The sequence below is a fragment of the Eupeodes corollae genome, chromosome 3 (assembly GCF_945859685.1).
Source record: "Eupeodes corollae chromosome 3, idEupCoro1.1, whole genome shotgun sequence".
NCBI classification, from domain to species: Eukaryota; Metazoa; Arthropoda; class Insecta; order Diptera; family Syrphidae; genus Eupeodes; species Eupeodes corollae.
In genome coordinates this window covers 1,121,529-1,145,722 of record NC_079149.1, presented here as the reverse complement: position 1 = coordinate 1,145,722, position 24,194 = coordinate 1,121,529, and the positions used below count along the sequence as shown (strand labels likewise).

General features: G+C 28.8%; 1 protein-coding gene across 1 annotated transcript in view; it reads left to right on the top strand.

Moving 5' to 3' along the window:
• LOC129949114 (myb-like protein AA) overlaps positions 1-23,827 on the top strand; it is a 71,416-nt gene extending 47,589 nt beyond the window's left edge. The window contains exons 4-6 of the mRNA XM_056060371.1: positions 12,992-13,638; positions 16,820-16,977; positions 17,065-23,827. Of these exons, the coding sequence (XP_055916346.1) occupies positions 12,992-13,638; positions 16,820-16,977; positions 17,065-17,786 (1,527 nt within the window). The 3' untranslated portion in view covers positions 17,787-23,827. The remainder of the gene's footprint in view (positions 1-12,991; positions 13,639-16,819; positions 16,978-17,064) is intronic.
• Positions 23,828-24,194: the final 367 nt, after the last annotated feature.

Below are 24,194 nucleotides of genomic sequence, written 5' to 3'. Positions count from 1 at the left end.
TGTTTCGGTTTGAAAGAAGGTCGTCCTATTTATTTTCGTTTTATCATTTTTTAAAACATACTCAATACCAAGCTATTTCATCATTTAAAAAAAAAACTAAAAAACAGAAGAACACTAAAAACAGAAGACAAGCAGTTTTTATAAGCAAAATGTGATACACTCCTGTAAAACCAAGTAATTATGTTTTTCCATTCTTGTTCCCCCCCTCCCTTCTTTATCATTGACATTTTTCATATGGAAAAGGAATATATTTTATGTCTCAGTGTTACATACACAAAAGGAAAAACAAAACACACACATTCACAATCGAAATACAAACATGAACAATAACCAATGAAGTTTTTGTCGATTCGCTGTATTTTCTAACTGATAACGGTTCATTGTAGAGTTAAACGTGTGTAGAGTATGCCTTCTCGCAATTTTACCCTCCAGATGTTTGAAGGGTTATACAAGATTACAAAAGGACAAAAACATGTGACAGTAGAATAAGAAGAAGAAGCAGAAGTAGGATGTGCAAATTCGAAAAGGAACAAAATTGAAATAATAATAATAATAATACTATATAAGAACGGATATATGATAATAGGAAATGGAAAATAGCAAACAGAGTAATAACAATGCCACAATAACATCAGCAACAACATCATCATTGAAAACAACAAAAATGATTGTTGAGTAAGTACTGTTCGAGTAAACTAACACCCAGGATGTGTAAAATACCATAGAACTCACTTACCTAACAGCTTTTTATGCCCAACATGTGCATGAAGTAACAATATTTTAAGAAATTGATATGCAAATAGAATAATGGAAATTATGTAGGTTTGACTATACGTAAAAGGCATACCAGAAATAAAACACCTTAAATTAAAAAAAAAAGTACGTATACGCCAGAATGACCTAGTTTAACTCGAACTTCGTAATAAAGTTGTGAACCATATAAAATAACCCGTTCTATTAAATGCACATCAACATGATTTTAGTCATTTTAAAGGTCATCATTAGAACATATATATGTATATAAAGTTAATAGCTGTTTTCAGCTACCCCTATTTCTCAAGTAGCACAAACGGCCAAAATACACCAAAATATTTTGAGTATTTTGTGCACTTTCGTGATATAAATTTTAAATATAAAAAATATAACACTTTTAAGTACAGTTTTCTGTTCAATTAATTTCAATTCGGTGTATTTATGTCTCGTTTTCGTTTATAATTTACACCGGTTGTACATAAATTATAACTAAAACAAAAACATATACATACATTCATACATGCCCCGAAAATTTAAATAATAAACTAATAATTGGTTTCAATCATACACCTCAATGGTAAACAATTTACATCACATTTCGGTGCATATTTTGTATGTATTGAAACATAGAATATATTTTGGAATAAAATTTACACCGATGTTAATTTTCTGATAGAAAATGTTTCCGAAGAATTTCCAATCGTTTGTATTATTATATTTTATTCAGTCACAAGAAAATCAAGAATTAGTGTGAATGAGAGTTAAATTAAATTGTGTGGTACAACAGTCCGTTGAAAACTAGGGTCTAGTGACTTACAACCCTCAACCATTCCTGTGTGCGAGTGCTGTGCCAGGGATGGAGCTGAATCCAAATGGACAGTTTGAGAAAGCACTTTTTCAAGACAAGAATTACTCTTAGAGAATTTGTCAATTCCTCGCAACAGGCAGTACCCGTGAAAAAAAAAACTTTAGGTGGCATAGGCAGTAATCGAACCCAAGACCTCTGTCATGACAGTCCATCGCACTTTTTCTTAAAATTACTTTGTATTACTTCAATCTTAAACCTATATTAATGATAGAAAAAAAATAACCATATCCATGTTTCGTCGTCTGACTTGGTAGATTAGCGGAACTGCCAATCTACCCTGTATTAGACCGCATCTGTCTAAAAAGAGGAATGCCTCTGGTGGAATGAAGCCGCTTAAGTGTGCACTCTTAAGATACTCGACGTTCGGATGGAACGCCCCGAAAATTAAATTGTTGGCCGAAGACATAGCTCTTGCAATGTGACTTCCAACGAGTTTTATCACAAAATTGTCAATTCTGTTGATTCGATCCCCGTTGTATAGGATCTCGTTGGAATAGTAAACCACGTAAGAAGATATATATTATTGAAATTGATCATTGTTTTATTTCATATTTACAATTTTCTAATATTTCTTGAAATATATGGCCATCGCGTCGCGTCGTCTAAAATACAGGGTGTATCAAAGTAACTGACGCTCGCAGACAAAACCATAATTTAGGTTCCTAAGTTCTATTTTCAAGTCAAAAAATTATGAAATAATTTTCTCGTTTTCACTTCCTTTTTGATTTTAATAAACACATTTTTGTCATTTAAGGTAAAAGTTTAATTAGCAAAAAACAAGGAATTTATTATAATATTTAAAAGTTGTGATTGTAAATTGGGGAAAGATCTTTCGCATTGAAAAATTAACAGAGTACATTAAGTACCTATATAAACTCAAGATGGTAAATGGTACGATAAATAAATGAACCCAAAAAACACAAACGTAATTTACGTGCTGTTGGAAATTACTAGGGATAAAAACTTTACAAATTTTTCTAAGTTTAGGCTCTATTTATAAATGTTGTCCATTTTTGAGACCGATATTTAACTGGCTCTATAAATTGGCAAAACTAAAACCGATTGTTCTTGATTTTTGTTTCTTTTTATTTAAACAAGACAAGGTACAATTTTCGTACACATATTTTTCTATGGAACTAACGAATTTGCAGTATTCCTACAATTAAAATTGCGTCGTTCACTATGAGACATCCTGTATAATTAAATTCTAACTAAAAAAATCGGAATTTAAAAAAAAAACTTTTCAAGCCGATTTGATAAAAAAATCTAAATTTTACATTATTTTTGTTATTTCTGCTAGAAACTGTTCCATAAATGTTCTATTATTTATATCCAATCCCAATCCTAACCAAAAGTGTTTAAATTTTCAACTTTTCCTTAAGCTTCTTCAGCTGTTTAATTTTTTTTTTACAGAAATCAATCCAAGATAATATCATTGAAGGTTTTTGATTTTAGTTTCCTCCAACTTTTTGCTGAATTGCTATATTTCCATTTGTCAAAGTTGTAAGCATATAAAAAAGTAAGTTGAATAAAAAAAACTGCATCATTTCATATCTGCGAGGCTCTTCGGAGAATAAAACCACAATCAATGAGTCTTTGTGTTTCAAACTTCTCTGGACTCATAGTTCTATGTTTGACTTTTCCTCGTATATTTCTTGAATCTCATGATTTTTCTTTTTACATTTTTTTTTTTTTTGTTAAGCATCAACCACACTATGCTATCAATTGGAGCTTGGCGAACCAACTTCGAGTGGAAAATCAATAAAAGTAATTATTTTCTCTCAAGAAGTTTCATCTTTTAGGTCTTTTCTGTAAAAGTTTTTCCTTTAGCTTAAAGAAAGTACCATGAAGAAAATATTAAGAGATTGTGTGTAACGAATGTTTTTTTCCTCGTTTTTCTTCTGTTGGATATTTGAGATTTAAATTATGCAAATAGACTTGCAAAACGAAAAACAACAATAAATTGTCTCCAACTTATCAATTTTCTTCAATTTCAATTTTACATCAGCCATGATGTCTTGTTTACCGCAAAAAGACCATAATTTTTGACATATTCTTATATAGAAGGTCTTTTGGTGCTTTCTTAAATGCTTTTAAATTTTAGGAGAACTTCAAGAAATCAAACTCAATTGTAAGCTCTTAAAAACTTTCACATAATTTAATTTTCTTAAAGTTTTGTGGCAACATAAAAAAGTTTAGTGTCCTCAATATACAAAAACAAAGACTTTATTCATATCCTTAATCATCACTTTAAGTTCTTTCACATAGTTTTACTCTAATTTTATCATTGTGATTGTTAAATGAATATTCTTCTAAAACAAACATTATTTTGTATCCTTTCAAAGCGTTATTCAAAGATAAAAACAGCTTTTTCCATAGCATATAAGCTGAACAAATAATTTGCAAGGATAACAATTCAAATTCTATGCAAAAGTGCATCTCCGTGGATCTTTGGTTTCATAGCGCCAAGGTCCTGTGTGAATTCTATGAGAGGGGACTAAAATATTCCTCTCTCATACAAATCATCATGACCTTGTTTTTGAAAAAAAAGCAAAAAAAAAACAAAAACAAAAAATACTGTATTTTTTATGATGTGCTCGAGCCGTGTGACATGACGACTTTCCTTTATTCCAGCTTTGCTATGCTACACCAGAGCTTTGCATCTCAAAGTTTCATATTGTATGACTAAGAACCACCATAGAGCGTTTAACTGACAATTTAGCGAGCATAAATATTTATGTGCAACATTGCGCCCTAAGGTTACATCGTTTACTTGAACCTAAACAAACACTTTTGTCTGTACCTTTATTTGAATAAGAGTATAGTCGAGGCTGGAAAATGACAGCAGGCAATCTTCAGGATTGGTGGCAGGGGATTAAGTAACTAAGTCAGATGGCAGATGATGAGGGTTGTTGGTTATTCGTTGTGTGTCATCTTCAATTTTGAAATTCATGTTTTTTAAGTAAGAAAAGGCATTGGTTCGAATATATGTAATTATGTATCTTGAAGATTCTTTTCGGTTTTCAAAAAACCTTCACAAAATACAAAGTCAATGATTCTTTAGTTTCGGTTGAGAAATTTTGCAACTTTTTTCCATGAAACATATGAATAACTCTTCGCTTTCATCCTTTTACCAAACAAAAAGTAAATAAGCCTTTTTTAAATTTGCCTTGTGTATAGTCACTTGAACATGAACATGTTGAATTCGTCGTAACTTTATCTAATGTAATTTAAAATTTTTGAGATGAATACACAGTTTAAACTTTGCTCTCTAAATTAGTATCAAACAACTATTATAGCAATTGTCACTTCCGACGAAAGATGTTGTATATAACTTACTTCTTAGAATAACCTTTTATTTAAGTTAAGAAGATTTCTGTCTGCTTTTGATTGTATGATGTAGCTTTTATAAACGCTTCATGGAACAGAACATTGTTGTTTATTTGGTGTAAAATTTTAACAAATTCTGTGGTGGGCTTATATGCATATGAATCCTAAGATTTCCCGCTTACAAGCAAAACTGACAAATGACTACTTGCAAGAGAAATGTTTTCGTCAATTCTTCCTCAATTATTTGTACTATCTTACTTTTATAGCTTAAGGATTTACATGCAAACTAACTATAGGTTTACATCTCAAAAGAAAAAGGACAAACGTAGATATCGTCAGAACCTATGATGACATGGGTTGATAATATGTTTAGGTTTATGTTAAGTATAACTCTCAACTCTGGGCTAGTGCTAAAACTTATTAAGGCCTCTTGAATAGTATTCAAAAAAGAGCTTTCAAAATTATTGAAAACTCTAATTTCTTTGTTTAATTTACATCTCTTTCCTGGAACTGGAGAAAAGAAGAGTAGAGAGCATCCCAACGAAATTGGAGAACCTCACTCAAATTATAATTGGAGCTGTGCCAGAAAGTACCAAAATAAAACGAAATGATACTGGTAAACAATTATGGTTCGATGCTTAGCGCCGGAAAGCCAGACAAAAATCCTTTTCATTCTTGCGGCTCCTTAGGAAGCACAATACAGATCTCTATAAAAGTATGTATGTAGCTTTAAGAAACTCTATCTATCCAAGAGGAAACAACTGGAGGAAAAAAATGTTGCTATCTTGAATTCATCAAAATCTTCTGCAGAGCAGAGCAGAGCAGAGCTTACTTAACACTCCGATATTCTCTCCGCTTACGCACTATGCAGCCCCTTTTTTAGTGATGATTTCTTATATGAGCCGATTACAACTGATGAAAGCTCCATGTGACGACCGAATACCAGCAGAATTTTATAAAAATTATTCTTTTGAATTCCTAACCGCTTTAACAAAAAAAATATAGTATAATATTTGAGACAGCCACTGTTCCTGCAAGCTTTAAAAGAGCAATTAAATATCCACTGCACAAAAAAGAATCATACGATAATGCCGAAAATTAAAGTTACATCTCTTTTTTGAATACATCGGTGAAGCATTTAGTGCTCTGATTTTTAATAGGCTTACATGATTGGTAAATGGCAAGGAAATACTGTGCGAATTTCAAGCTGGGTTTAGGAGCAACTACTCGACCTTAGATCAATTATTCACCCTTTTTTTTTAATACCTTTGACCTTAGATCAATTATTCACCCTTTTTTTAATATTGCGGAAAGCTTCAAACGAAGGAAGAAACAGCTATATGCTTTTTTCTTTGATTTTTGTTCAGCTCTCTTTTATAAGCTATATAAATTAGAAATATCTTCCAAAATTGTAGTTCTATTGAAAGCAATGTACGAGAACAATGTGGCGTATGTATGGAATGGCGAGGTTGTTTCCGAGGAGTTCACAATACAAATGGGAGTAAAACAAGGATGTGTCTTAAGCACTCAACTCTTCATCTTGTTTATAAATGATATCGGAGAAGCGACCGGTGTGGAGGAAACCAGTTTTAAAACATGCGAATATCTACTTTAAAGTTTGCTGATGATATAGTTTTTTTTTGACTGGATCTATCAATGGAATGTAAACTTTGGAATCCATCTGTCAATCTGGAGAAATCTAAAATATTGGTCTTCAGGGAAGGAGGTCTTAGACACGCAAACAACGAAAAATGGAGATATCAAGGAGAATAGGTTACAATAGTGCGGGAGTATAAATACTTAGGGGTGATAGTCACTGCAAACCTTAGCATTAGAATACATTTTCTAAGTAAGCTGGCCAATGCAAAAAGGGCAGTTTCTTCAGTGTGGAACCGATGCATTGATAATAAATACATTGATCACAGTTCGAAATTAAAAAAAATTTGTGCGACTGCTACCTCCATACTGCTTTATGGGGCACAAGTTTGGGGTTTTGGGGAATTCGAAGAAGTCGAAAGGTTTCTGTGGTATTTTTTAAAAAGGATTTTTCGATTACCAACTGGTACACCAAACTATGTGCTCCATTTAGAAATTTTCTTGGTGAAAACTCCCGAATTTCATCCGAAATAAGTTCTATGTACCTAAGGAACATGTTTATGGGATCCTTGAGAGAATAAGCCATTATTATTATAAACAATTTAAAACGGAAGCACAGTCATCACAATACAGAATGATCTACAGTAAACTGAACATACTTTCAAATCAGCTTTTCACTCAACATGATAAAAAGAATTCCGGGTTAGTCATTTTGGTGTTACTTTGATGGATTAAGATGCAGTCATCGATATCTTGAATGGAAAATTTGGTTGATAGATACTGTATAAATGTATAAAAACGGCGGTGAGATACAGAAAATGTATAATAGAAAGAGATTTTTAATCAAACAAATATGTATTATGTATATTATAGTATTAAATAATTGAACAGTCAATCTGGTAGACGGCCTTTGGCCAAAACATATTGAACTTAAGATGGAATTGTTAATTTAAAATTATTTTGTGTTAAATAAAATATTCAATAACTAATTAACATCTCTCTTCATTGGTACCGTGCTGTGAAATAGCATTCCTCCCCTTTAAAAATTCAACTGTTCTACTGAGAATACAATCGGGTGAACAGTATAGTACAGAGATGGATTCTTTTGCCACACTACGCGAATGTGAAATGCTTTGCCACATTATGTCCTTCTTCGTCATTGTAATATTAACTAATGTGCAGCGACATGTCCTTTTAAATCCTATTTTTATTTCCTACGGCTCAAACTCAGTCTTCGACTGAAGGTTACTAAAAACTAATTTAATCTTGTTAAATAAAAACAATTTTCTTATGTTTGAATCCCAATAGAATAATTTTCATTGCACTAAATTCATTACTTTCTCAAAAAAACTCACATCTTTAAACTATTTAAAAGATAAATAATGTCTTATTTTAAATAGTCTCGTTGAATTGAATGGCAATAAAACAAATATACTGTAAAAGAGGATATCATTTGTAATTTAAGCTATAATTCTCTTACCTCACCTCATATGTGGATATATATATACTAAATCAAAATTACACTTTCAATGCCTCATTCTTCAAACCCACATGACAGCTAAAATCTTTTTCTTACCTCAATTACAATATTAATCTCACCAATAGATGGTTTTTGTCTTGTCGTCTCTTGCGTCTCGACTCGGCCCTTATTTATATTACAGCAAAAGAACAACAGACAACCAAATTGCCGAGCAAACTAAATAAAAGCACTTCGAATAAAGTATCGACCCATCATATATCTCTTTCCATCATCCATTGAGTTTGAGTTCATATTTAACATTTTTTTTTGTTCTATTCCCCCTTAGAGTATCTTATAGTATACCACGCCCCATAATATATACCACCCTCATACCCTTAAGAGCCTTGAGCTGTTATATCCAAGTTAGTTTTTCCCATTTTCCACAGACTTCTGCCATACAAAGTGACGGCATTACTTTTATCTCTTCTCATCAAAAACAACCTGAAAAAAAAGTATTCATTTCATATTATTTATGTTTCTTTATTACGAGTTTATTAAGTTAATAATTTCGATAGTGTACAAGATATGGATACACTTATGGGGCGTAAAAGATATTTTCTTACTTAATATATGATAAGTATTGGTTTTGTATAAACAAAAATTAGCTACAGTTTATAAACCATGGAACTTAAGACAAAGGAGGTTTAAAGTTTAAACTTCAAATATCTTCGATTTTCCTTAAAAAATTTTCGTGAATTCTTGATCTTCTTCTCAATTTTTCTCTTAGTTCAAAAACACTTTAGGTGTACTTTTCTGAGTGTTGTGAGCAGCTATGTATGACTTGTACCTGCATTTATTTTGATTTACACAAGAAATTGACGATGGGTATATCTTGTCCTTTGTTAGATTTTGGGCGCTGGGCGGGCAAAGGGATGACTTTTATCATCAGTGGCGTATTATTATTACTTCAAATTTTCCAAAAGGGTCAAGACGTATAAATGATGAAAAAAAAGGAAAAAATTCTGTATAGTGGCGTTGCTTAGGTTTATACGCACCTACATATACATACATATATACTTTTGCTTTAATACAAACAACTACAAAAAACGTAAACGTAAAATGAAATTCGAGAAAAGGTTTATAAAATTGACCAAAGGTCCTTCGACTTTTATGAGGTACATTACACAAGCAAAAGATTTTGTATTTTTCTTTTTTACTTTACTTTACGTTTTTACTCCCTTTATTCTTCAAATATTGAAAATATCAAGGAGGTGGTACACATTCCTTTGATTCCTTTATTTACGACCAAGGCACATGTATAGAGAAGAAAAGTAAATAAGTAAATAAGTTCTGCACATTTTTCAGTTCAACCCAGTCCATTCATTGAACCTTCCACATAGCACCACAATAACAGTTATTTTTATTTATTTTTGTAAGGTTATAGTAGAAGAGAGTATGTGTGAGGTGCCTTTGTCCTCAAGACTAGAGTTCTTCTTGCTGCGTTGACTAGACAGAGAATGATTCGATTTTCTTAAGTAAATAACTAATAGCAGCAAAAGTAATTATTTCTCAATAAAAATGAATCGAGCGAGAAAACTTTTCAAAAAACTCGGGAACACTCTTTACCACTGTTGTAGTGAGTTTTGGCTTGAATACAGATGGCACTTGACAAACTAATGGTTCACTGATGAAATTAAAGCTGATGTATTTCGACTACTTTCGAGGAGGACTCGTGGTGGATAATGTAGTTGTATGAGCACGTGTCATTGGGTATTGCAAGTTTCTTGTTCCCTAGTCTAGGATTTCATCGTCCTCGGAATCAGGTTGTGTTGAATGATGGAAATATCACGTGGCCACATTCACCATAGAAACTAAGAGATACGAGGATACGAGTTAAAAAAAACACAATTTATCTGGAAAAAGAATCTAAGGAAAAGATTAAAACTGTTTGAACACGAGGCTTTTTAGAAATAGAAAAATAAATAAACAATTTGATTTTTTCTTGCAATACAAGTTTACTGAACGGGTCAACTTAAATTATCTAGGTGAGCTTTATGTACATATTTCATGTTAAGCTTATTTTTAATAAAGGAAAAACCTCTTTTGGAAGACACTTCGGACTCAAAAGTTTATGTTCACTCATCATGCAGATTTACAAATTAATATTAAAATCGTAATATTAACACAATTGTAGACTCGATACGAACATTTTAAAGCACACATTTTTCGAAAAAAAAACAGTTAAAAATATCTCAGAATCTTAAATTGACACAAACATTTCAACAATAAAGTTAAATATTTGAGGTATTTAAGTAAGTTAATAAGTTAAAAAGATGATTCTGCTAATTTTAAACGCTACTTAATTTCTCTTAACATTTGGTTGCATTTAAAAGTACGAAATAATAATATGGTATTTCTAAGCTCTTTCTAAAATGTGTGTGTTATGACTTTGTTTAACCGTGTTACGATACAATATTAAAAAAAATGGCTGGGATGCGACCCGACTATCTGTGGTTAAAAAAGTTTTCAGTCGAATTATTCTTAAAAAATTTAAAAAATACTAACAATATTTTTGATATAAAGAAATAGTTTAATTTGAAAATCTAGTTTTGTTAAATAGATTTTAACAAATTTTTACCAACTTTTTCTTAAATTTTTAAAAATTGGATGAATAAAATTAATTTAAGATATATCAAGAACCGAATTTTTGTAGATTTAATTTTTTTTTTTGTGAAAAAACGGACTGTGCGATTTTTATAAAAATGCTACTGAGTATCGAAATAAATAAAAAAGTTTGAAGACAATATTTTTAATTATTGAAAAGCTATTAGAGTCGAAAGTTTTAGTTTTTTTTAGGTTTTTATTTCTTATAAAAAAACTGTCAATTCGATTTTTCTCAAAATTTTACCAGATGTTAAAAACTTTATTTTTCATTGCACAAAATTGTTTTGGATCATTTTGTATTCGTAAAATTTTCGAGTTGACAATTTTTTGTTCAGTTTTTTTTTGTATTTATAAAAAAATCGTTAATTGGATTTTTTTTAAATACTGGTTTGGTATCACGTTACAATATATTGTATAAAATTTGATTCAAGTCTCAAGCGTTTTTGGTTCGTAAGATATTTAGAGTTAACCAAAATGTTCACTTTTTTCTTAAACTGCTATGTTAAAAAAAACCACCCCCGTAATTTTCTTGCATTTTATTTATTTATAGTCGATATCGCTTCTGGTTCTTGAGCTATGGACGAGAGAAACATATTAACTAATCAAATGCTTAACTTTTTGAAATTTCGCTAAAGCGTCAAAACAAAAATAGTCCACGAGGCGTATGAGTATTTTTTGTAATTTCATGTATTTCCCCTGAATGAATTTCTTAAATGAAAAATAATAAAATTTCTAACTTTACTATTTGTTTAATATATCAAATATACCTTATTCATTTAAAATTTTTTGCTTTTTGAACTCTTTATAAAAATAGAAACTATGATGATCAAAGCATCAAAATTTAATTAGAAATGTTTTTGATTTTTTTTTAAACTTCAATCTACACCCTCGAAGTAGAAAAGTAACTATTGCTTTATCTAATTACTAAATAAAAACATCATCACCATCATCGAATAAAGGAAAAAGTCCTTCCCACTTCTTTAATATGCAAACAATACGTCAACTTACACAAGAAAGACGTAATCACTATATCCAGGATAAACAAGGAGCAAATTATAAAATCCACGTTATATGTATTGTGGCTGTGGGTACTTTGAGAATTTCAAAGAAACAACAAAAAAAAAAGAACAAGAGAAAAGAGAATACGAAGAAGAGATTAAAAAAAGGAAAAAAAACTAAACAATGCCCAATAAATGACAACAAGGACACCATAAAACACTTAATCTCCCAAAGTACCTATGCAAATCATTAAAACGATGATCTCCTTTCTTCCACCTTCGGTCGCAGGCCCGCCCGTATCCCGCATACCGCAACCCATATCCAACAACCCGCACAGCCCAGTGTATAATGTCCCATATTTTGCTTGGCTTGGCTCTCACTCAGCAATCTCGAAATTCCATGAGTCGAAAGCAAAACAAAATGACAACCCTATGCACGCTCTGTCATCATCATCATCGTCGTCTTCTCGCTGCTCCACTTGTACCTCTCAGCTTCAGCGTGAGTGAACAGCTGAATACAGGTAGAAGAATGGAAATTGACCCACCACCCACCACCCCTATGCCCCATCATCATCACCATTTACCACTTTGCAGTGCCAATACAATACAATAGGGGAATTGAGTACCCTTAAAATATCTCCCGATCCAACTCGAAGATGGAGGGCATGAATAGGAAGAGATGAAAATTTAAGTTGTTACAAAGCTCATGAAAATAATGATGCTTTTATCGCTTGCAGTATTCATCAATCCCAGCGGGTCTGAATGAGGTCAAAATTGAGGTGTGGTGCTGGTGCTAGGGGTGGTATTGGGGATGAAGGTAAAAATGGAGAAGGTGGGACTTCTCGGGGGCATTAAAGGTATTGACATCACGATTAGATAATTGGCAATCCTAGTGGAGCGCCATATTCTTTGGGTTTCCTTCTTCTTTTTTTTTTCAAATCCAAAACGAACTCAAAAGCCCTCTTAAGCGAGATCGAGGGTAGTTCAATGGCTACTGAGTATTTTTCGGTAAATGGGTATTAAATGGGCAGGGGTGTGGAGAGAGCTATAGATTAATTGTTAGTTTGCATAGTGTGGTGGATGGAGAATCAATTTTCAATGAATGCTATTATAGACAAACTTTTTTGATATCCTCTTAAAATATAGACCTGGCTTATGAATTGATTTGATAGTGAATATTTACCTTCATTTTAAATTAAGTTCACATTTAAAATTTGAACTGTGTCACTTTTGGGTAAAAACTAATAATGTTGAATTTTTACATTTTATTTTCAATTTGAGTCAGTTTTTAACATACATTTTATTTGTTTTTCTATGTTACAGGAGGCTTATCGTCGCTGGGTATGCAGTACACTAATACCATACTTTGCGGAACATAATTCAGTCTCCAGCAAAGACTCAGCAACCACAAAAACAACAACAAAAACAACATCGAAATCAACAAACAACAATACAAACAATAAAAAGCAGCATCAAGAAAATAAGGAAAAAGAACAGGAGCAGCAACAGGAACAGGAGCAGGAACAGGAACAACAAGAAGAGCAACAACATCCCGAAGATCAGGCTCGATATGGTTTAAACGATAATGATAACGATGAGAATTTCAATAGAGACAGATTTCAGCAGGATAGTCTTAGTATATATGACGATGATGAATTTGAATCAATTGAGTCTCCACATATATCAAAATTGTCATCATCGACGTTGTCAAGGAAATCATTGACACCATCAGGACAACAGCATCAACAATATCAACAACTAAAACAACAACAACATTCACAACATCTGATTACAAAAAGAGCTGACAAAATTAATACAAATTGCAAACAAACGAAATCGAATACAAAAATGACGAGCACAATTGACGAGCAAAAAAGGAGCAGCTCTCGTCAAAGAGAAGATTCCATATCGACTGCCAATAACAAGGATCCATGCGTAGAGGGTCCAGTGATATCAAGGCTTTTAACAAGGTAATCAAATATGAGGTGGGAATTAAGTCTAATTGAAAGGTGATCTATTAAAATAATGGCCTAAAGTTGATTCCACTCCATTGAAATGAAATTTTCATTTTTATTGGACTTGGCATTTTTGCGCTATGTTTTCAGAGTTTTTTTCATAAACATTAGTTTGAATAACTACACTTAGCTCTTTTGAAAACTCGCTTTAATTGAAACTATAATAAATAAATTTTGGGTTGAAAATTAAACTGATTTTTAAACATATCGAGTCTTAAGTGCTAAACAAATCGTCGCCCTAGAAAATTATTGTCGTATGTATCATTCGTAATGTTTGGGAAATCACATTAAAAGTTTAAAAAATCATATCTTTGAAACATCTAAGTAGAATTGTTTGAAATTTGAACCATTTGTTCAGAACGAATTAGATTTTATTTTTAAAGGAAAATATAAAGTATGTATAAAGTATAACGAAAATAGAAGCCAATTTAGTAAAAATATCATTTTGTCGTATGTTATATTTTTACGAAAAACGTTTGTCTTTCATACACATACGACAAAAACATGCACATTCGACAAACATTTACCCAAATAATAGGTAAAGTTTCATCACGTAATAAAACGGACAAGAAAACAAACATTTTATTTGAAATATAAACTCCACTTTTATTTTATAATAATAAACTTAACAAAACATTAATAAAACAAAAACAAAACATGAACTTAAATATAAATCACAAATTCATTAAAAAAGAGAATAAAATAATAATCTTCATAAAATATGAAGAAATCAATAAATTCTTATTCTTAAAATGATATTAAGTAAACATATTGATAAAATACATAGACAAAATTAAGACGGTGCTCATAACTAAATTACTTAATTACTCTATAATAAGCTTTGTCTTCATCAGAAAAATATGGAATCATACTTTGAATGTCTGATTGTTTTTAATATCAATTGCTTTCGCTGAAGCACTTCGCAGTTCTTTTTGCCAAATAATTTAAAATTTTCCAATATTTTGAGCAGATTTTTCAACTTTCATTAAAAGAAAAAATACAGCCAATATTTTAACTGTAATACAAACTTTTTACATTAAAATATTTAATGGTTTGGAATTACAAGTTAATTTCTTTTAACGCAAGGTTTTTAAAATCTGATTCGTTCATTTGCAATAACTTCAATGTGACGTTGGGATAATTCATATTTTTTAGTATTCTTACTAATGAAATTTGACGACGTTTCTTAAATGCTTTTCGATCACGCTATGAACAGAATAGACGTCTTACAATATTTTTGCGCTATTTCTTCAATTTCTGCGGTACGCAAGAATCGCTCCATAACGTTCAAATCTTGAGGCTTTAAATAACTCACTGGCTATATCGTCGCTGGAACGTCCACTCATATATACATTTTTACTTTACATTTTTGGGAGTGTAAATACATTTCTAAATCGTAGAATAAAACAGCAGAGTTAGGTTGGTTATTCTGCAGGTCTTTTTCACGTTCGACCCTTGTAAATCTTTTTTCAGTCAAATGGTTTTCCATAATTTTTACAATTACGTTGGAATGAGATGTTGGAGTTTCAATGATTTTGCCTGCAGAGTATTCATTTTTATTCGAAGAAAAGGTTGGATCAATATCTTCGTCATTCGCCGGCGGTTGATAATTTTAGTTGAGTTTTAAGTCACAATACGTATGCAATTAGTTCTGTTGGTAATTCCAGCGGAGATGACTCACTCGAACGGAACGACATCCTAAATTCGACTGAAGTTTCTCTGTTATGTACACTTCCTCAACATATCCTCATAGCACATACAACAATGATTTACCGTGACTTGAAAGAAATTGTAGGATGTGCAGGATTTTTAACACATACGACAGTAATTTTTATGGCAGAAATGGGTTCATGCAAAAAATCTTTATTTTGGAAGAAAATCTACCAATACATTTTTAACTTTCATACAATATTTGACAAACTGAACCTATTAAAAAATGATGCTATAGACTAAACTAAAAGGGCTTTAATAATTTTAAACTAACTAGTTATCGTACGATGCTCTTAGCGGTTTATAATGTTGAATTGAAAACAGTGGCTTTCTTAGTTTGTATTTTTATATCAGTTGATTTTTAAGGACTTGGAAACTTTAAGATAAGACAGAAATATTGTTGGAATAATAGTACGGGATACTATTCTATATGAGCAATCCAATTTTTACTACTTTTTCCGATAAATCTAGCCATATGACTTTAATTGTGACTGGAATATTATCTTCAAATGCTTGAATATTCCATTAAGCTTAATGCGGAAACGTAGACCTACGCCCACAAACTTCGGGCCTATTATTCAAGGACGGATTACTAAAAAAATACACATGATATTTGAATACAATTTTATTTATTTGATTAGTCAATTCTTGAATTTAAATGAAAAAATAAGGATGATTTTTTTTTAAATTGCCCTTGACGCGTCGTTGAATGCGCTACTACTGATGCGACGGAGGAGTAGAACGGCTGACACGATATCTCAGTTTCAGAACCTTGAAAAACAAATTGTACTTAATTTTTAGAACGTTGATTAGGTCTAGACACAAGCTTTATTTAATATTAGAAAATTTCATAAAATGACAGCCATTTTAGAAAAGAAAATTGCATTTTTTTGACGATACATGAGTTTCACATATAGCACTTTGATTATTAACTGAACAATTGTACCAACACGAATATCACAATTCTTCGGACGAATGAAGTTTGCAAAAGATACATTTTTGTCAAAGACAATTTTCACAATTTCAAAGCGATGTTCTGAAGTTGGACAATTCATGATTCACCAACAAATCTTACGGATCAAAAATCTTAACTCAGTTTTAATTTTTTCAAAATATCATTAAACAGTCAAATTCTGTCAAAAATCATCAAAACTTATCATTCAGATAAAAATACATCCTACACTATCTCTATATTAATATCATAAAGGTTAATTATCAGAAACTTTAGATGATTTTATATAACAGAACTGTTAAACTATGAAATTGAAAATAAGAATACGTTTATACAAAAGAAAACTCTTCTTTTTTCAAAACAATATAAAAAACTTATATATTATTAATTTTTCTAACAATTATGATTTTTGTTTTTGTTTGAATTTAGATTATAAACAAAATTTTTACTAATATTAAAATTTAAAATTTTTAGAACGAAAAGAAAAATAGAATTTCGAAAACGAAGAAGAATACGACCATGTCGTAGTGTGTGTGAGACGGTAGAACAAAAATGTCCATATTTGCTTCCGGGTGATCGTGCACCAGCCTATCCGACACAGTATGCAGGAGAACCGACATTTCTTTGTTTGGGTAAATAATTTTGGTATCACTTTTTTTTTAAATTGTCTTAAAATACTGTGATTTTCTATTTTATCATACATTAATTAATTTATTTAGATCAAAATATTCCTGAAACGGGTGAACAATTATTTAAATCTAATCATGGCCCACCAGAATGCTGTTACCGTTACTGTGATCCGCCTACGCATGGCATCTGTATATACTGTGATGACTTCGATGATGGCTCGGGGAGAAGAAATTCAAATACAACAGCTGCTGCCAATAACAACCTGCGAGATACCAATGCGACCTTAAAAGAACGACTTGCGCCATTTTCGTCAGCAACATCGCCAGGCGATCAAAATTCTTCTGGTGGTTCTTCGAGTTCGAGTTCAAGTTCGAGTTCTTCAAACGCAACAAACACAACAACAACAGTAACAAAAACTAGAAGTAATGCAACTTCAGTAGCTAGTATCGCTGATCTGGAAAAGCTGCCGTATTATGCTTACTCGGGCCTTGTATACTATTATGATGACATCATTGACCTGCCGAGTGTTCCGGTTGTGGAATGTCAACCGGTTGCATCAACAACTAGTCGCTGTACGATACCATATTATGCGTCATCGGCGGCGACTAGTTACGAAAAAGGCAGCTTAAGATCACAGCGATTCGTTTTACTATGGTCATCAATTATTTGTTTTTTAGTTCAGAACAATATCCTAGTAACTGTACATATTCCAAATGATAGTAACTATCGTTTTTATTATTACTGTTGCTATAATTTAAATGACTGGTGGAGACGGTTAATTGGGCTTATAATGATAATTATAAGTTTATAGTTGTAAAATAATAAATTAGGAAATAAATTATAAATGAAACAGAAACAAAAACAGAAAATTAAAAGAAGACAAATGGTAAAGGAAATGTACAGGAAGATGATTCTGAAAAGATAAACCTTAAACTTACTTAAAATTGATTAATTTTTTAGTTTTCTAATTAAGTTTCTTTTAAAATATATAGATTTTCTATTAGTGATTTTTCATTTTTATTAACAAAATATGTTGTTTTTAAGTATTTTAATCATTAATTTACTGTTTTTTTATTATTATATGATCCTTAATTTTTGTAACGTCTCTTAAGAACCTGTAAAAATTAAATTGCTCTACATTTAAATTTTAAGAAACGGATAACTTCTAAACACTTCACTCACAGAAGATATTGTTTAACTCAAAAGAAAGGCGTACCTATTGACACTTCAAAAAAAACATAAACGATGAAACAATATGCTAAATTTGTTCGGTGAGAAGTTTCACATTAATTGTCAATTGGCAAAATTTATTGATTTGTTTTGTTAGCTGTTGTATTTCCTAATTGCCAAATATACTGCCATTTAAAACAGTATTTCCAATATCGTCAAGAAAATTGGAGAATCCAAATATTTAACAAGAAATAAGTCCTACTAAAATCCTAAGTTCAAATTATCCTGATAAATGTTTACTGATTTTAATTCACTAAATTGTAAACGTTTTATTTATATTTACTGATAAGTAATAGCATTTTACAGTTCACAAGATAAACAGTTCAATCAATACAGTCGTCTTAAATTTTAGTTTATCGTTTATGTAGACTTAAAATGCTTTGTTTTGAACTACATTATTTTCTCTGTGATTGAAATTGATAAGACTCAATTAGAAGTACTTTTGACAAATGTAAGAATCTGAAATCTTAATGAAAGAAGTTCTGCTGTCAAACCTTTTAATTTCTTTGCATTTGACATTTTGAATTTTAAGTTATTAATTATAATTGTCCTTCTTCAATATTTTCAAATAACATAATTTCAAAATTCTTCCTTCTGCCACAACTTGAGGTGACTGGTTTGTAGAATATCTGTCATAGCATAGCTAAATAAACTTTATACTGCCAACAACTTAGTTTTAAAGTAAAAGTAAAAATTAAAAAATCACAACAAACAGTATGTAACCTTAAAAAAAAAATATTAAAACCGTAATAAACAAAAATAACTTCTTTAAAAGTTTAAATATTACAAATTAATGTTAATACAAAAATGCAATTCTCTCAAAATATAAAACAAAACAAACGAAAATACCTTTTATCCTTTTATTTTAAAAGCAAGTTTTTGTACATTTATTTTTAATTGAATATAAATAAAAAGAAAAACACATTGAAAATTTAAAATAGTCATATCAGCACAAATATTTATAAATTTATGTTATAAAACAACCCAAAAACCCAAGACTATTTTTAAGCCCTTGAAAACAAACTGTTACGCTGCTGGCAGCCTTTTTGTTTTCTTGAGTGAAAAATATTATTTTTTCTAAGTTTTTGTCAGTAATATTTTTCAATTGGTTATTTAATTTTATAGATGATTTTAATTTATTTAATTGTATTCCTTATACAAAATTAACAGGACAGATCTTTTCACAAAAACCAAAACAATTTTAATTTTTAATTTGTACAGAAACTAATTAAATATATTTAAGAACGAAATATAAATAATATAATAATAGCATAATAATAATAAGCAACTATCTCCAAAAAAGAAACACTAAAAACAAAAAATTGAGATACAAAAATTTCGTTCGTTCAACGGGAGAATTGAAATTTTAATTAATTTTTAAGTAGCACATTAAAATGAATTATATATTAAGGTAATTTTTTTAGGAAAAAAATCAAATATATATTAATATTCATCAAACTTAATTTTAAAAATATAAATAAATGAAAATAATTAATCTAATAAAAGTTACGTTAACATAATAAAAACATAACAGAATACATATTAATATTTTTTAGAATTATTAATAATTAAGTCAAAAAATTAAGACGGGCGAAGATGGAAATTTAAAATGAAAAGAAAACAAAAACAATTTTAAGATATTATTCTTGAACAAAAAGAAGTATAAACAAAAATAAAAGGAAATAGCCGGACATAATTATTTAAGTTTCTATATTGTTGTTTTAAACAACACTTTACTATCTTTTTTTGTTTCATTTAGATAAATACTAAAAAATAACTAATAAGAAAAAAAAGAAAAAAAATCGTTATAAATTGCAAAGATGGAAGTATTTTTAATATTTATAAATGTAAGACATTGTAGATATATTAAAAAAAAAGAAAGTAATGCAAAAACATAACAAATAGCTGACAAATAAATTCGATGACAGATTCAATTTAAAACAAAACAAACATGTGAAGAAAATTAAGTAAACTAATGATTATCTATTAAAACAACAGATTTATGAATTTCATCGCAACAATATAAGAAAAGAAAAAGAAAATAATGGTGTCATGTTTTTTTGTTTTTTTTTTCTTCTTTTAGCTTTTACACTTTGTTATAAACATTTTCATATATTTTAAATTATTTTTGAGTTTTGATTTTAGAAAAATAATATTGCGTAAACACTATAATGGTATCAAATTTTCTCCAATATTTTACGATGAGTAAAGCACGCATTTCCTCACGACTTATTTATACTCACTTTGATTTTGTATTAATTTTGCTTTACTATATCTCAATGGTTTCGTCCTTATAGTCCCTTAAGTGGGATATCAACAAAATAAAAATCTAGCAAACACGTTTATGCAATCAGTTTAATCCTTTTCCATATTCATTAATCTTGGAAGCATAAGATCATTATGATTGTCATAATTTGTATTTCGTTCTGCTGTTTCATTAACATAAACTTTTATAACTATAAGTACAAAAATTAGGCTTCAGTTTGATTGTATTCAAGAAATCTCCTTGCTTAAAAAAATTAAAAGAGTTGAAAACGAACGTCAAAAGTGTTCTTGTTTAAATTCACAACTTAAGTTCTTCTTTGGAAATGTTATTAAATTCGTCTGCTAAGTTTTTGAAACACAGATTGCACTTGATCTTGATCAGACTGGCACTTAAATTATGCCAATATTTTCAAAAATTTAATTAAAAACTAATTAACTATCCTTGAAAACCACTGAGTATTTATTTAATTTATTTCCTTTTGTTTAATTTTCACTTATTATTTATTTTGTACATGCCATCTTGCATAAAACTTTTATTACTTGGCCTTAAACGCAATAATATTGATCAACATTTTTAAAGTAGAATAAAAAAATCGTAGCGAAAAAAACAGTTATTTTGTAAATTAGCGTTAAAAATAAAAGTGTAAAATATAACGATTAGTCGATAAAAATTATTAAAATAGTTAACATGAATAGTTGCCTATATAAAGTACATATTTAAGGTACATATTTTACCTATGATTTAATTCGACAAAAAGATTTAATTAATTATTTTATACTTTATTATCATAACTATACATTTTAAACAACAGCATTTCTATTTTCAGTTTAATTTATTTTGTTTTTAAAATTATTTTTAAGTAAAAAATAATCGTGCAACCTAAAGTAATTGATCTTATGCAAATAATATTAAGTTGATAAATTAAAAACAAAAATAATGATTTCTTAGTGTTTGATTAAATCAGATCATACGTTTGTCTGATTCATCAAATGTATATAATATCATATTACATAATTGTAATAACAACAAATATATTTAAACAAAAAAAACTATAAAACCACCAAATAATATAACAAAAAATATACTACAAAATATGTAAGGGTTTATTTATTATATAGAATTGTTGTTGATTGTATTATGTAATTGTAACGGATAATAAATAAAAACAAAATTATTAAAAAAAAAAGTGTTTTCATAATTTTTTACTGACATATTTCTTTTTTTTTGAAAAAAAAAGAAGAAGAATATACAAATTTATTATTTCTTTTATACAAAAAAATAAAATAAATAAATTTTAAAGTAACAAAAAAGTGGAAAATCAATGTTATTTTATACGTATTTACATACATGTAGGCTATTAAATGTGTAGACTGGGGATTATAATTTTTAAATGTTAAATATAAAATTAAATTTTATTGATTATGTTTTATGTTCAAGAAAATTTACGTGTATCTCAACAAACAAACAAAAATTAATATAGTATATCACATGTGACGTGAAGAATATGTACTGTACATAAATATATAGAGGTATATTTAGAAATCAAAGTTTAAGTAACGAAATACTATAACAGAGTTGTGTTTTTCTGGTACACATTTCTAACTCATTTTTTATTGCAAATATGTTTTATTTACCATAACTGACATAATGGAAACAGTGAGTATGGGAAATGGGTATGTAAAAACTCGGCTTTTACTGTCATTTATGTTTCAAAACTTAAATTTCTCCTCATATATTATTAAAACTGGAAAACACCAATGCATACAAGAAAATTGTCTCTCTTAAAGTTTAAATTTAAGTATAAATAAACAAGCGAATGAATCTAACGAAATTTCCATGCACAAATTTTTATACCCTAAGTAAAAATATATATAAACTAACAAAAAAACAAAATTAAAAAACTAAATAAAACAAAATCATTTATAGAAAATTCAAAACAACAATAAAAAGAGGTGTCCTTTTCATAAAAACGTCTGTTGTTTTAATAAAAAATCATTTATTTGTTTAACATTCAGCCGCGGAAGAGTTAATTATAATGATTAAAAGAAGTCAGCGTATAACGCACATAGGTATTCTATTATTTTACAAAAAAAAAAAACATAACATTAAAAAAGTTTTAATATAAAGTGTTAAACGTATATTTATAATAAATGAAAATCTTTGTAACAAACAAAGACTTGTTAGTAATTTTAATATAGATCATGAATGCTAGATTTTAAAGGCAACACCATCAACCTTGGACGCCATGAATAACAAATTAAATACAAAAATACAAAAAAAATAATAAACAATATAAATCAAAAACATACAAATTATTCGAAGTGTATATACAAACAAAAAAACTTCCCTAGACATTGAAAATAAATTTAAAAAATAAAATAGTCTTAGACCATCTGTGTAGGTAAAACTTCAAATATCGTGTACTATTGACTAAAAACTTCAAATAATAGTTTATTTAAAAAAAAAAAACATATTGTACCTTTAGATAAATATTATAAACAACTTCAAAAAAAAATAAAATCAATAAAAAAAAACTGTCAATAGCAAAACAAAAATTAATATATAAACATTTGGCAAGCTAACTTGTAAAATATAATATACTTATAAAAAAACTTCGCACTAAAACAAAATATTTATTAAAAGAAAATAACACACATTTAAGTTTTATAAAGTTTTTTATTTACTTATTATGTTTCTCTTAAATACTCCATAGAAGTTCTTATTTAAAAAAAAAAAAAAGAAAAACAACAAAAGACCCACCCTCCTTCTCTTAGTGCACACGTTACATATTTTACACTCGAATTCTGAACAAATGACACACTTTTAATTCTTTTTTATTACAAAACAACAACAACAAAAGTGGTCTAGAAGATTGATATATTATGAGTAAATGATAAACTGCCCAATATGTTTAAAAAAAAAATATTGTAATAAAGAGTAATTTTTTAATTTTAAAAATAAAAATATAAATTTTTATACAAAACAATGAAAAAAAATTATTAAAAACAAAAAAATCAACAAAAAAATGACAAGGAAATTTTGTAAAATTGAAAATATATGTTACAAAAATGTTTTTCTTATAACAAAAATAAATTTTAAAGCATCAAAATACACATTAACAAACTGAATTAATTTAATAGAGACAACAATTCAATACCGTCAGATATAAATTTAAATAAAAAACAAAATTATCAACAAAATAATAGCAAAAGTGTGCCTGTGTTATTGTGTGGATGCTATTTCTTAAAAAACAAAATAAATTTAAAAAAAAAACAGCCGATAAATCGTCTTTATTTTTTGAGTAAAGTGTGATTGTGTGATGGGTACTTTTGACAAAAATAAAATTAACAAAATAATAAACACGCATATTAAAATTGAGAAATTATTAACAAAAATAAAACAAAAAAAACAAGCATGAAACACTTAGTATATACATTTGAAAAGAAATTAATTTCATTCAGATTACTAAACAATTGGATTATTAATAAATACAAAAATTATTAATAAAGCAAACGATTATTAAGTTTAAACAAAATAAAAAAAAAAAAACAAAAATAGATGAAACAGAAAATATATTGATATAATTTTAAGATAAATATAAAATGAAATAACTTCACTGAAATACATATAATAAATGAATTGATAAGAACAAATAAAACAAAAACAAAAAATTATTTAATGATGGAAATTATAGTATAGAAAGATACTATAATGAAATTATAC